Source organism: Epinephelus lanceolatus, chromosome 16, assembly GCF_041903045.1.
Source record: "Epinephelus lanceolatus isolate andai-2023 chromosome 16, ASM4190304v1, whole genome shotgun sequence".
Taxonomy (NCBI): domain Eukaryota; kingdom Metazoa; phylum Chordata; class Actinopteri; order Perciformes; family Serranidae; genus Epinephelus; species Epinephelus lanceolatus.
Window position 1 is genome coordinate 38460550 of NC_135749.1, and position 13609 is coordinate 38474158.

At 45.2% G+C, this 13609-nt stretch overlaps 1 protein-coding gene across 2 annotated transcripts in view; it reads right to left on the minus strand.

Annotated features, from left to right (window-relative positions):
* Positions 1–13609, minus strand: part of LOC144467451 (uncharacterized) — a 38653-nt gene that overhangs the window by 11374 nt on the left and 13670 nt on the right. For both annotated transcript variants that reach the window (XM_078176087.1, XM_078176088.1), the window contains exon 3: positions 429–493. In XM_078176087.1, the coding sequence (XP_078032213.1) occupies positions 429–493 (65 nt within the window). The remainder of the gene's footprint in view (positions 1–428; positions 494–13609) is intronic.

Consider the following 13609-nt stretch of genomic DNA (forward strand, 5'->3'; position numbering starts at 1 on the left):
GGAGGATATGCAAATTAGGGGTCCAAACAACATAAAATCAACACCAAACTTGCATTTATAGATCATCGGGTTCAAAAGTTATAGCCAAAATGTCTTTTGGATGGTGGCTCTATCGGATTTTGCTGCCACAGTCATCAAAATGTCAATCTGCGATATCCAGATGTCTTCTACATATTTTAAGTCATATTTGTACCAAATTTGGTGCTTTTATCACAAACTGAATGATTCTTTAGCTGCTCAACTACACTGCAGGATTTCAAGTTGTAATTATTAAAGACATTTGATATTTATGGCTTGAAATTGGGGAAAATCTCATCTGGTCAATAACATTAAGATTATGTCTGTAACACCCCCACATTTGTTGGGAAGGGCAAATCAAACCCATAATCTGCCCAATTATCCTCAAGTGTGGGGCCGGCATAACTTACGTGATGCTGATGCAGTGTTGCCGTCAATAGTTATGTAGAAAGTTGAGCTCCAGCAGGTTCCATTTCTGGGAAAAAAACAACAGAGGAAGAGTGTGTTCATATCCTAACAGAACTGTTTAGGACTTATCTACATTGGTTTAAAAAGTTAAGATTCCTGTCACGTATCAAGGCTGAATGATATGTTTGAAAGCCCTGAAATAGGCTACTCAGCAGATCTAATGGTAGCATTGTTTTGTCAAAGTAAGAACAGCATCCATGACATGGTCAAACTGTACACCTCAGCCCATCCACTACGCTCTGCTCCTGCCAATCAGTTTGCAATTCTCTTTCACTGATGCTCCACAGTCATTACTTTTTGAACTCCTAACCGATGATTGACTTTGAGTCAGTTGTACCAGCCAAACTTAAGTCTAGTCTGAACTACTCCTGGTCTTAGTGATATGCGTTCATGTAAATGCCCAGAAACTGGCTATTACATAGCAACACATGCGTCAGAGTCCTGCACCGCAGGTAACACGCAAAAAGCTGTGTAACGGGTAAAAATATGTACACATAAAAACTCACGGGTGCGAGCAGCAGGTGAGAACAACAACAGATATTTTACTTTTCAGAACAAACCAAAGTAAAAAGATCTGCAGTATATGTGTAATAATTTGACATCTAACTCACTATGATCAAGCTGCAACTCCTTTTATTTTGAAAGTCAATGGCACAAGTGGAACCTTTGACCCCGTTGTCACATTGGTCACTGACGTGGCGGACTCCAGCCATGAAACTTTGCAGCCCGAGGATGAGGTGGCAGCCTACATGGAGTTCAAGACACCCAAGGAGGATCCTTTTGAGGTTTTATGGTGGTGAAAAATGGTATTAAAATGTCTAAAATATATTTAAAAAATGGTAATAAATTATTCAAAAAAATATTGATAAAATGTCCAAAAAATATTAAAAACATTTCTGGAAAAATGTTTATGAAATGTCCCAAAAATATTAAAATGTCAGAAAAAATGTTAATGAAATATCCAAAAATTAGTAATAAAATGTTCAAAAAATATTGATACAATGTCCCAAAAATATTATTAAAATGTTTGAAAAAATGTTACTTAAATGTCCAGAAAATATTATGAAAATCTCTGAAAAAATGTTAATAAAATGTCTGAAAAAAATGTTGACAAAGTGAAAAATTTTAGTAATATATTGTGAAAAGAGGTATTGAAAGAAGCATGCAAAAATGTTTCCTAAGGCCCTGTGTCCACATAGCGCCTTTTTCTGAGCACCAGAAGAAGGCCAGCGTCTTTTTTCAATTGTTCCCAATGAGGAGGGAGCGTCTGCGGCCGCATGCGGCCGCCTAGGGAAAAGGCGCTGCGCCCAGCGTCTTTTTTCCGGCCGCTCCTCCATTTTTGTGCGGCCGCTCCGAGCATTTTGAGTTGAAAATCTCTGAACTTTTCAGAGAGGCGCTTTTTCCAGGCAACCAATCATATCGCAGAACTCGTCACCGTGGTTACCAGAAAAAATGGAGGAGAAGCTGGTGCTGGCCGTGTCCGTCTATCCTAAGTTGTATGACATGTCACACAGACATTACCATAACAGAGACAGTAGCTACACACACACACACACACACATATATATATATACATATATATATATATATATATATATGTATGTATGTATATAAAATAGTAGCTTAGTTAAATTAATTATTTTTCCAGCAATATATAAATTGAGATATTTTACAGCAACACACATGTAATCAATCCTAACCCATACAGTGGTGGCAAAGTTACTAAGTACATGACTCATGCTACGGACGGACGGACAGACAACCACGTAGCCTATCTAAAACAGGTAATACATCTGGCTACATCTTTCCCACATCAAAGATCCGTGATCACCTACACCCGCGTGCGTAAAAGTGCACACAATTCCGTGTCCTCTCACCGCGGATGCTGTGATTTGGTGGCCCGGTACTCATTGTAGCCCACTCTTATAAGACCCAATAATAATAATAATAATAATAATAATAATAATAATTAGGGATGGGCATCAATTTTCGATTATCGATGATTGATTGTTAAGGCTTTTGATCGATCACAAATAATTTTGATCGATAGTCGCAGTGTTTCCCCTACAATGCCTGGCATAGGTCCGGCGAGCCGCCGTGCCAACGAGACCCCCCGCCCGGCGAGTTGTCGTGCCAACGAGACCCTTCCGCCCGGCGAGCACGGCGGCTCGACGGGCCTACGAGACCCCCGCCGGACCGATGCCAGGCAAAAAATCAGAAACAGACGGAGGCTCTCATCGCTCTCCAAAGCCTCGGCGGCTTCCCTTGAGGCCTCTGAAAACACTACGCCATTGAAAGACGGAGGTTGTGCTGAAAACGGAAGCCTGTAACTGTAACTGGCAACGGTTGTAAACACCCAGGGGTGAACTGCGCATGCACGCCATTCTTCCTCTTTGGCCTGGTGGGTTGAAGCTCAAAACTGGGGCAGCTGCTCTCTCTTGCGGCGACAGTCTGCACTGCACTCTTTTGTTTTCTCTCTTTTGAAATACTCGCTTATCAATTAATTGATAATTGATCGTAAATTTTTTTGATGATCGAATAATGAATTTTGATCGTTTGCCCATCCCTAATAATAACAATAATAATAATAATAATAATAATAATAATAATAATAATAATAAGCTACTGTGGACCTATATGCCATGCCTTTTAATGAAATTACCAGAGGAGTTCGCTGCTTTGCGATGCTGCAAAACTGCGCGGCTTCAGGAATTGTCAAGATATTGTTGTCATAGAAACGAAAACCCTCGTGAGCGTTTTTTTTGGGGGGCGCACAGACGCTTCATCCCAGCGCACCGCAGCGCCCTTCCAGCGCCTTTCTGCCAGAAAAGGCGCTATGTGGACACAGGCCCTAACCTGGCCATGATTCAATGTTTTCACCATCCTGCCATCAAGCGCAGCCAGTGAAAGAGATTTGCTGGATTTGTAATTCAAGAATGGAGAACCCAGCTTAATGTAAGTGACTAGCCTGTGTGTGTTTAATCATGGGGTAAGGTCAGGTTGCACGATTTTTATAAACAGGTGCGGCTTTGACTTAGACACAATGATGGGTAACGGGTTGGTTGTGGTACTGAGCTTTACGGGTATGGGCAGGTGTACGTTTTCAAAAATGGTTCATGCATGACTCCAGCATCATTGTTATCATTCTCCTACTGTCTTGCTCAAATATAGCGAATCATTTAACATTCGTAGCATCGTTATTATGGAGGATCAGAGAAAAAGAAAAGAAAAATTTCACAAACATCAAGATACGCAAGTTAATAGAGCTGCACAGGAGTAAACAAACCTAGATTAAACAACTCATGTACAGGCAGTGTGCTGTTAGCAGTGGTAAGTCAGCTGCTGATTGGACCAAAGTGACATTTGCAGGTAAGTTTATATGCTCCTGCTCGTGCTGCAGCTGACCAGCTAATTAGCTAGTTATGTTGCTTGATAACCAACATTAGCAGTGCATTTTTCCACCAGTGAGCCTTTGCTTAGATGTTCATTCAGCAAACCAAGATGAGGACAAGATGTGTGTTGATGTTTGTAAATTAGCTAGATGAAAAGGAGAATTTATCAGGAAATCTACTCTGGATTGTTTATTTATGACGAAGTAAAAAGCAATGTCTGAGGTCGGTCCAGATGACTCCAGACCTTTGTTCAAAATTCGTCTTCTTCACACCCACAACGGCCAGGGACTGACCTGCTGGGTCAGTGAGCATGGTCACTGGTCGTGAGCATAGGTTAGCATCACCCCCCTATAGGGGGGCACACCTGGTAATGAAGTCATTATGTCATACGACCGCCATGATACAGCCACAAAGCTGACTCTACCAAACCAGGCAGTATTCTTAACAATTCTGAAAGGAGCCACGGTGCATATTGGTGACGTTGTCCTCCATTATCTCAATCCAGACAGGCATGATGTGAAGATTGAGATTATGGACGCCTTTGTTGGTCAAAATCTCACAATTCATGACACCATTCAAAACAAACTCCTAACTGAAGTACTAAATTGGTTAAGTTCAGTCTAAAACCGATTGGGCTTACCACCACATTTTCTGCTCATGTAGCAAAGTCAGCTTACGTAGACAATCCAGTTAGCATGGCTGCCCTGGGGCTCCTGCTTAGTGGTTGGATCATCATGACAATAATTTTACACGCCATGTACAAATACATCCAGAAACTGCAAGCCAGACTGGATTCCCTCCTCCTGGTCTCACCACGTCTTACACACCAGCCTGCAGCTGTACACATGGTTAATCCTAATCCTCCAAGAGGAGAAGGGAGAGCCTACTAACCTTGTTCTAACCACCATTTCTTTCTCCTCTCTCTTGCTTCTGTCTTCTTCTTCTTGTCTACTTCCGATGATTATTTGGAAGTATTGGTGGTTTTTAATAAGAACAGTGTACCCTTTTCGTTGTTATCTGTGATGTAACCATGGCTCAGAAATCTTGTCCTGCCCAGACTAGCCTCTACGTCCTGCCCAGACTAGCCTCTATGTCCTGCCCAGACAAGCCTCTGAACATGAACTGTTATAAACTGTCTGGACAACTATGGACTTTCCTTTGCCAGAGACAGGTGGATTACTCTACCCGTGTTCCCGAAAGAACACTTCTCCTCCACCTCTCATGCATTTATGGACTCATGGACTGTTTGGCCCTTAGGTTGCTCCAAAGGTTGTGCTCAGCACCCCACCCTTCAGACCAAAGAGGGGATGTTGGGACCTCAGCCACATGTTTTAAACAATTGAGAGGCCTTAACAAAACCAGCCAGTCTAAGAACAAAGGAAACGCGCCAAGCTTCCATCGGTCCGCTAACTATCAAAGTGTAAATCACTTTTGAAATTCAAACTCTTGCTCCCTATTGGGCGACTGCTGCCAGGTTCAGGTGGAGTCAGACGGAACCCCCTCTGACGTCACTGAGACTTTAATTGCCGGTGCGCGCTTACGCCCTTCGCAATCCCCGAGTGACGAGTTGTTGGAAGGAAGCCAAAGCTTTCTGTGCACAAGTTACTGCTAGGGAGCACCTCAAACATTTGAATTCAACCGACCTAGGCCGCCCTTTTGTTTCTTGACTCGCTGGATGAGGAAAGACACCTTTTTCTTTTTGTTTTTAACACTCCACGGAGAACCGGAGGAATGCCGTGCAACCCCGCCATTCCTCAACATCTGCAGAGTTTGGAGAAACCCCCTTTTCTCCCGAGGAAGACGGAGCCACCGAGGCCCCGCTTCTTCAACCGAGTCGATTCAGCTGATCCCTCTTCTGCCACACCGGGGACAGCATCTTTCATCCCGCTGCGCACTCATCCCGGAGCAACAGACGGGACACACGTCGTCGTGACTTTTAACTGTGACTGTGAACTTTGAGGACCGCCATGTCCCTTTCTTTGATAATCTGATCATTGATTGCTGTTTGTTGTTGCGCTCGCCAGAGCAAATTGATTGTGCCATTTGGTGGATAACCCGCAGTTGGTTGTGCCAGCCGCGTACTCACAATACACCGCATTCCTATCTGTAACAAAGACCAGTGGATGGTAGGCTGACCCAGTTAGCCTACCGGCCTCTGAGGGATAGGAAAGTGACCGTTGTGTTCCTCCACGGCCGCTGTTACCTCACGCTGATTACGAGCGCCTGCTCGCCTCTTCTCTCCCTCTCTCTCTTTCTCTCTTTTAACTAACCTACATGCACACTTGCAAGCACACACGTACACCTTATACCTGTGGTAAAATCAAACATTGCCCTGTGAGCAACTCCTTAAGAGCAGTTCGCCATTACCACAGTCTACACACCTACACATGTTGGCACAGCTATTTTGTTAGAGCATACAGTGTGTTTGATCCCGTTGGACGCCATCTTGAGCATACTTTAAGACCCGTTGTCTTGCTCTAGTATCCCGCCTCAGTACTCCTTCTCTTAAATTTCCCGCCTTACTCTTATCAGTACCTGGCGTGACGTGTTCCCTGTCCGCCATTTTAGGTCTTTGGTAATGTAGTGCATTGTTTTTGTATCAGTAGCTGGTTGTGATGGTCAGTGCTCGGGTTCACGCCTTCTAAACTGTTTGGTTGTTAAGATTCACCTATATTAGCAAACTGAGATGAGGATTTTTCCCTTTTTTGGTTTAAATACCAGTTGGTCATTGATCCCTGTATCCAGGGTAGTGTCCCAGAATTATTAATACACATTAATAAATTAATTTCTTAATTAATTACAATTAGTAATTAATAATCAATAACCAACTTGCCTTTAGCAAATCCCTACACTACGCACCAGTCGGCAGTAGGGAGCCGGAGGGACACGATAGAGCCGATCTGTCAGGTTGTCCACAGCCTTCTGCTCCTCCCTTGTGGTCGGTTTTTCAATTGGCAGGAAGCAGAAGAAGTTTTCCACCGCTTCAGGCTCTATGTTAAATTCTCGCTGTAGACGTGCTCTCACTGTGGAAGGCAATGGCTTCTTTTCTGGTTCAACAATAGGTGGACCGGGTGTGGGTAAGGGCTCATCAGCTGGCGGACTAGTTGGGGACCAAGATGCTTGTTCTTCCATAATCGCTTCAGAATCTCCCTCAGAGGATGAAGCCCTTTCAGGGGATGGATTAAGCAGCAGCCAATTCCACTTGAAGTCCCTGGTGTCTGAGGGATCAACTTGCGGCAACTCTGGTTGTGAGGAGGCTGGCCCTGTCTGGGATGTGGCCTGCACCATGTTCTGAGATGAGGTCGGTGCTGTGCTGTCTGGGCGCATCCACTGGTGGTTTCCTTCTTGGCCCACATGAGGTGAGGGTGTTAGGAGTTGGGTCGAGGGCTCCTTGTCCTGGTGCTGTATCGAACGTTGCTAGTCTCCACCCTGGTGTAATCATTCCTGGGTTTGAGGCTCCGATCATAGGCTGGTTTCCCTGTTGCTCTGGCATTGCTGATTCCTGGTGGGGTTGAAGTTGATCCGGTCCGGAGGCTGGATCAGTAGCGGCTGCGCTGGTGGGGGCGTTGGGGCATAGTGATACCAGTGGGTTTCAAATCGGGTGCCGCCTAGAGGTCCATATGGGGTAGTGCTGCATGATTTATTAAAAAATTTGCGATTGCGATTCGAGTGGATAATATCGTGATTTGCGATTGTGATTACAATATAATACATAAATGGTATCATTAGTCTTCTTGCTTGATTCAGTGTTTCCCCTACATTATATTAGGGGGGCACTGACCTGACCTGACATAGTTATTGTTGTGGACAGTGTGACAATGACCATCCACAGACTGGGCACAGTCAAACACAGCTCTCGCACAGCAAGCGCAGCATGACACTGGACACACAGCGGAGCAAAGCCTGTGTTGTCTTCAGGCATTGTCATGTAAATGACAAATTCCAGCACGTGATCAGGCCACAGCACAACACAGCAGCATGTCAAGTGGGCCGAACCTGAGCAAAATTTTGCTCAGTTTTTAATTTGCTATTATATAGTTTGTTATGGAGTCTGTGATTTCCTCGTGACACTTACAAATGTTCACGTAACTGTGCTTGGATGTTGTTTTATGAGGCTCTGGCAGCTTTCAGTTGTTCCTTTGTCTCTAACGTTACACGGCTTGGCTTTCTCGCATGCATCCTTCGTACTTTTCTCTGTGCTGTCTCAAGTGTTGATATAGATTGGTCGTGTTGCCATGGGATGTAGCGACTTTAACTTTTAAACTTTTACACAGCACGTCTTTCTGTTCAATGTCGCTATACCTGAATCCAAAGTATCGCCGTTTAATAGATGTTGCAATCGCAGCCTTTTATGCGGTTATGTAATCACACAGCCTGACATCAATTGCGATTACGATTAGATTAATCATGCAGCACTGCCTATGGCTGCACGGGCTGCAGGACAGCAGTGTGCTGTAGCCATCAGCCTTGCCCCCACCTGTCTCCTATGTCCCTCAATTTTAATGCACCACATCACACTTATGGGCACTCACATTCACATTCACGGTGTAGGGTCCGCGTCGGGCGGTGGGTGGGCGGGCCCTCCTGCCCCGCCTGTCTGGGGTGTGTCTCTGGCTCTCTGGGGGTGCCGGCCATTGCCACCCTGGGTCCTTGGGCCTGCGTGGTGTCCTGCGGCCTCTGCGGCTCCCTGGTCCTGGGGTCTGGCCGCTCCTGCGGTCTTGGGGTGCCATACCGCCCCCCTTCCCCCGCAGGGCTGGCCCTGGACCCTGGTGATGGTTTTCATAAACACATTGGGAGGGTTCAAATACACGCATGCATGTTCGATACTTCAGCTCCGTGACGCATCGCAAAGAACTGATGGGATCACTCCAAAAGGGCCCACTTGCTTCTCAAACCTACCACACCGCGCTGGCAACTCTTCTCTGCAATCGGGCTTTCCCCCTCCACCAAGACTCTCACATTTTTGGTGTTCAGTATAGACTTCTCTTTTGTTTTTGTTTTTCAGTACAGTATAGTAGACATGTATATGTTTATTTTTGATAATCTGCATGGAGCACACCCACCTCAAGGCCACAATACATCAGCTACACTGCCTGTTTCTCCCCTGTTTTTTTTTTTTGTTTGTTTATTTGTTTGTTTGTTTTTCCTCCTCCTTCTCCGCATGCACTGTCACTATATAACTCAGGACTTAAGCACCTGCCCCCTCCCCCTTGCTTGTTTCCTTACTTTCCCCTTGACACACTTTGGTGTATCACGGCCCTCTCTGACTCATATTAGGAAGTTTTTCCAATAAAGGCTGTTAGGCTAGTCTCCAGGGAGGGTGGGTGACGGTCACAACCACGCATTATGGGTATAAAATACTTGACTGCAAGATTAACAGTACATCAATCTTCACAAGAAGCTTACACCCTTTAGTGGTGCTAAGCTATGAAGACCAATGCAGACAAGTAGGAAAAGAAAAAGAAAACAAAAAAAAAAAAAACATGCAGCACTAATACGGGGGTCTACTAGTTGGCACAGGCTGTTATTCAGTGTAGACCGGATGATACTGTACAGTCAGGCGTCCTTGTTGGTAGGGCAGCCCCTGGGTCAGGTGGTATGGGTGATGGCCCCCCCAGTTGTTGGCCATATTCTGCACTTATCTAGATGTTACAAAATACACTTTTAATTCAATTACTCAAACAAAGCTTACACGCTGGTTAGTTGTTAACTTGGTCTAGTGACAACAAGGGTTTCCTTTATTCACTGGCACATGGTGGTTCATGCCTATCCTATCCACTTCCCCTTATACAATCTTGTATTCTCCTCCTCCGGCTTCGTTCATTGACTCATATATGTTATTCATTAACTCGTAACTGTTGGGGGGACCTTTTGCTCTCGCAGCTCCATTGCTGCGACAGACTTTGCCTGTTGATCTACTAACACAGCAAATTGTCCTGTTGCTGTCCTCAGGGCTCTCTTAAAGGGAAAGTGCACCCAAAAATGAAATTTCAGCCATTATCTACTCACCCTCATGCCGAGGGAGGCTCTGGTGAGGTTTTAGAGTCCTCACATCACTTGCCCCAGACTAAAACGTCCAAAAAACACATAATTGAAACAACAGAATATCTCCATACTGCTCCTCCATAGTGATCCAAGTGTCCTGCAGCCCCGAAATAAAAAGTTGTTTGGAAAACATTATTTGAACTCTGTTTTTAGCTTCACTGTAGCCTGCAGCTCTGACTGCTTCTCCGTGCTCTGCGCTCCCTTGTGCGAGCTTGCGCGAGACCAGCGAAAGCATGAGCTTTGCTTACCCATGTTTACATCACGTGACACGTGCACCGCAGGGGGAGACAACAGTTACCACAGTAGCTAAAAGATAATTTGCACTACGGTCTTTTAGCAAAGGACAGCCCAATATGTCTGAAGACTTTGAAATTGAGGAGGAACAGCATTTCTTTGTTGAGCCGTATTTGTTTGAGCCCGAGTATACGGACGTGGAACTCAGGCTACTGGATGAAGCAGCCGCCGCAGCTCATGAGCCTAACCCTCAGCCAGCCGCAGAATACCGGAGTCGAGCACTGGAAACCTGGTGGTGTAGTTGTTTCAAATGCAAAGCAATGCCAACAGATGAGGAAAGTCTTTGCTGCTCAGACTGGGAATTGGCGATGCCTGCACTTGAGAATCTGGACATCAGTACTGACGAGACTGCTGCTCTTCAGGGACCGTGCATCACCAATCACCCTGAGTTTCCAGCACTACTGACCCGTGGTGTTCTGGAGACATTTTTTTACTTCCCCAAGATCAACTGGAAGAAAAGGCAGAGGCCCGCAGGACCAGATGGCAGGCTTTCAGAGGAGTCATTCATTTCTACCGTAGTTCAGGTAGACAATGGCATTGGTCTCGGATTTGTGGTTACTGTTGTCTCTCCCTGCAGTGCACGTGTCACGTGATGTAAACACGGTAAGCAAAGCTCATGCTTTCGCTGGTCTCTGGTGCACACGTGAGCACGGAGCACAGAGAAACAGTCAGAGCCACAGGCTACAAATGACAAATGAGTTCAAATGACGTTTTTCCAAACAACTTTTTATGTTGGGGCTGCAGGACACTTGGATCACTACGCAGGAATGGTATGGAGATATTCTGTTGTTTCAATTATGTGTTTTTTTGACGTTTCAGTCTGGGGCGCCATCAGCCATTAGGTGTGCTAGCCGCTCCCCCCGCCGATCTCTGTAAGTGATGTGAGGACTCTAAAACTTCACCAGAGCCTCCCTCGGCATGAGGGTGAGTAGATAATGGCTGAATTTTCATTTTTGGGTGCACTATCCCTTTAATCATAAGTTGTACTAGGGGAAGGATACAGCAAGTAATTACTAGGAATGTCAGCACAACCAACCCAAGCAGCATTCCCAGTGTTTGCAAACTCTTTCTCAGAGATAGACTCTGTGGCCAATCCAGCAAGGACGTGGTTTTGGTGTTCCAATTAGAATGTTGTACATGTTGGTCTCTTAACATACGTATACTTTCTAAGGTCTTGGTTATGTTGCCATCCTCACCCATGTTCATGGGGATGGTGGTACAGCACACTTCAATCAATCAATCAATCAATCAATCAATTTTATTTATAAAGCCCAATATCACAAATCACAATTTGCCTCACAGGGCTTTACAGCATACAACATCCCTCTGTCCTTATGACCCTCGCAGCGGATAAGGAAAAACTCCCCCAAAAAAACCCCTTTAACGGGGAAAAAAAACGGTAGAAACCTCAGGAAGAGCAACTGAGGAGGTATCCCTCTTCCAGGACGGACAGACGTGCAATAGATGTACAGAACAGATCAACATAATAAATTAACAGTAATCCGCATGACACAATGAGACAGAGAGAGAGACAGAGAGACTTCCCCAGTTACATCGCAGACACCCTGGTCCTTAGCTAGCATTGTGTCAATGACAAGCCTATTTTGCACAGTCATCAGTGACGTGGCATGCAGGTGTTCGCTTACACCCTCTAAGGCATCTATATTTAATTTTAATACAATTTAATACAATTTACAAATCTCTGTTGATTGTACCATAAATAATTCACCCAAAGGCTGTTGTGAGCTATGTACTGGGCGTTAATTATGGTTCCCGCAAATGGTATGGAACCCAATGCTGTACCAGACATTAACCAATCATCTCCTATGGTCTGATGTTCACTAAGAACACCTTTTGGTATCTGGTCCCATGTGATACACATTATCATCCTTTTTCCAGTGTGATCATGTCACAAGTGCTCTGCCAGCTTTTACCTGGCGGTCTTCTTCACACATCCAAAACATGTCTGCTAATGGTTCTTAGCAGTGGTATGGTTTCGCCCCATAGCATAAGAAGTAGCAGCTGGACTTGAAACTCACTTTTGACTTGATCAGGGGTACCCTTCAGGCTTAATGGACAAATTTCACTATTATTAGCATACCTTGTTTTCTCTGCAGCCATCCACATGACACACTGTGTGCAAAGCAGGTTCACAATCCTCTATTCCTGGGAGGGGCCTGACTCTAGGTAGTCTCTTCCTCTTGTGACAGGCTATGCATGAACTGTTAGTTACCTGTTTGGCAGAGTACTCTAACCACTGGTGAAACATGTTGGACCTCCAGGTGGTAGTCCTTACTAACTCTGTTCCCTGTGCTGGTACACTTCTTTGCTGTCTACCATGTTCTGGATCCAGTTTGAGCCATTGCTGGGCTATTTCTAGGGGCACCATGTGCCCTGTACCTGTGTCAATGCAGCCTTTTTTACCACACCGGCCTCTGCTGACACCATACCCTCACCACCACATTGTGATCATAAGGACGAGCCATGCAATCTAATGTTTTCTGGGCCCTGCACTAGTATATTGTCATAGGCCTGTGACTTATAGTAGGTTAACTGCACTACATCTTTAGTGGGAAGTTTTCCCTGCTTCGCTGCCATAGTCCCTAGTGTTAGTAGACAGCTCTTTATCTGGTCCTGACTCAACTCTGTCCACTCTACTCCCTCAATTTGACTTAATCCTGCCATGAGAAGCAATAGTGTTAGTAGCATCGTAGCAATCATCCCTGTTTTAACCCTTCCTTTTGTCTCAGTTTGACTCTCTGGCTCTCATGGGGCCCCCTTGCTATCTCTAACGGTTTTGTCGTTGTTGTTGAGCTGGACGATGCCATAGCCTGCATGGCTACCTATAGCATCTCGAAAACAAGAACAGTCAACAAACAATGTGAGGTCGACTGGAATTGGCTGATTATGCAAGTCTTCTCGAGCCTGCATAAATTTCTTCATATCCTTAAGACAATCGTGGTGTACCTTCTGTTGGTAGCATCATTTTTGTAGCCGGGTTGATAATGATACGACGCTGGATGTTAAGTTCAGGAGCCGACAGTATGACCTCATAGCCAGTGCATCTGGCTTGCGTTAAAACGATTCTCAGACTTGTTAATAAGGCATGCAGTTGGTGAAATGTATACAAGGTTACAGGATGCCCCATCATCAATGATGATGCTTTTTGAAAGGCAAAAACGGCAGCTGCCAATCCTTGATAGCAAGGGGGCAGTCCTGCCTCTATGTCTATATATGACATATGTCTGGATATGTCCTCTATCCAGTTTGGTGCTATAGTATGCTGATGGCTGTTTGCCCGTAAGCACAGGCGTACCCGAACTTTTCAGCAACATAAAGGTGAAAGGGTTTAGAATAGTTTGGGGTCCCCAAAGCTGGGGCAGACTGCATGT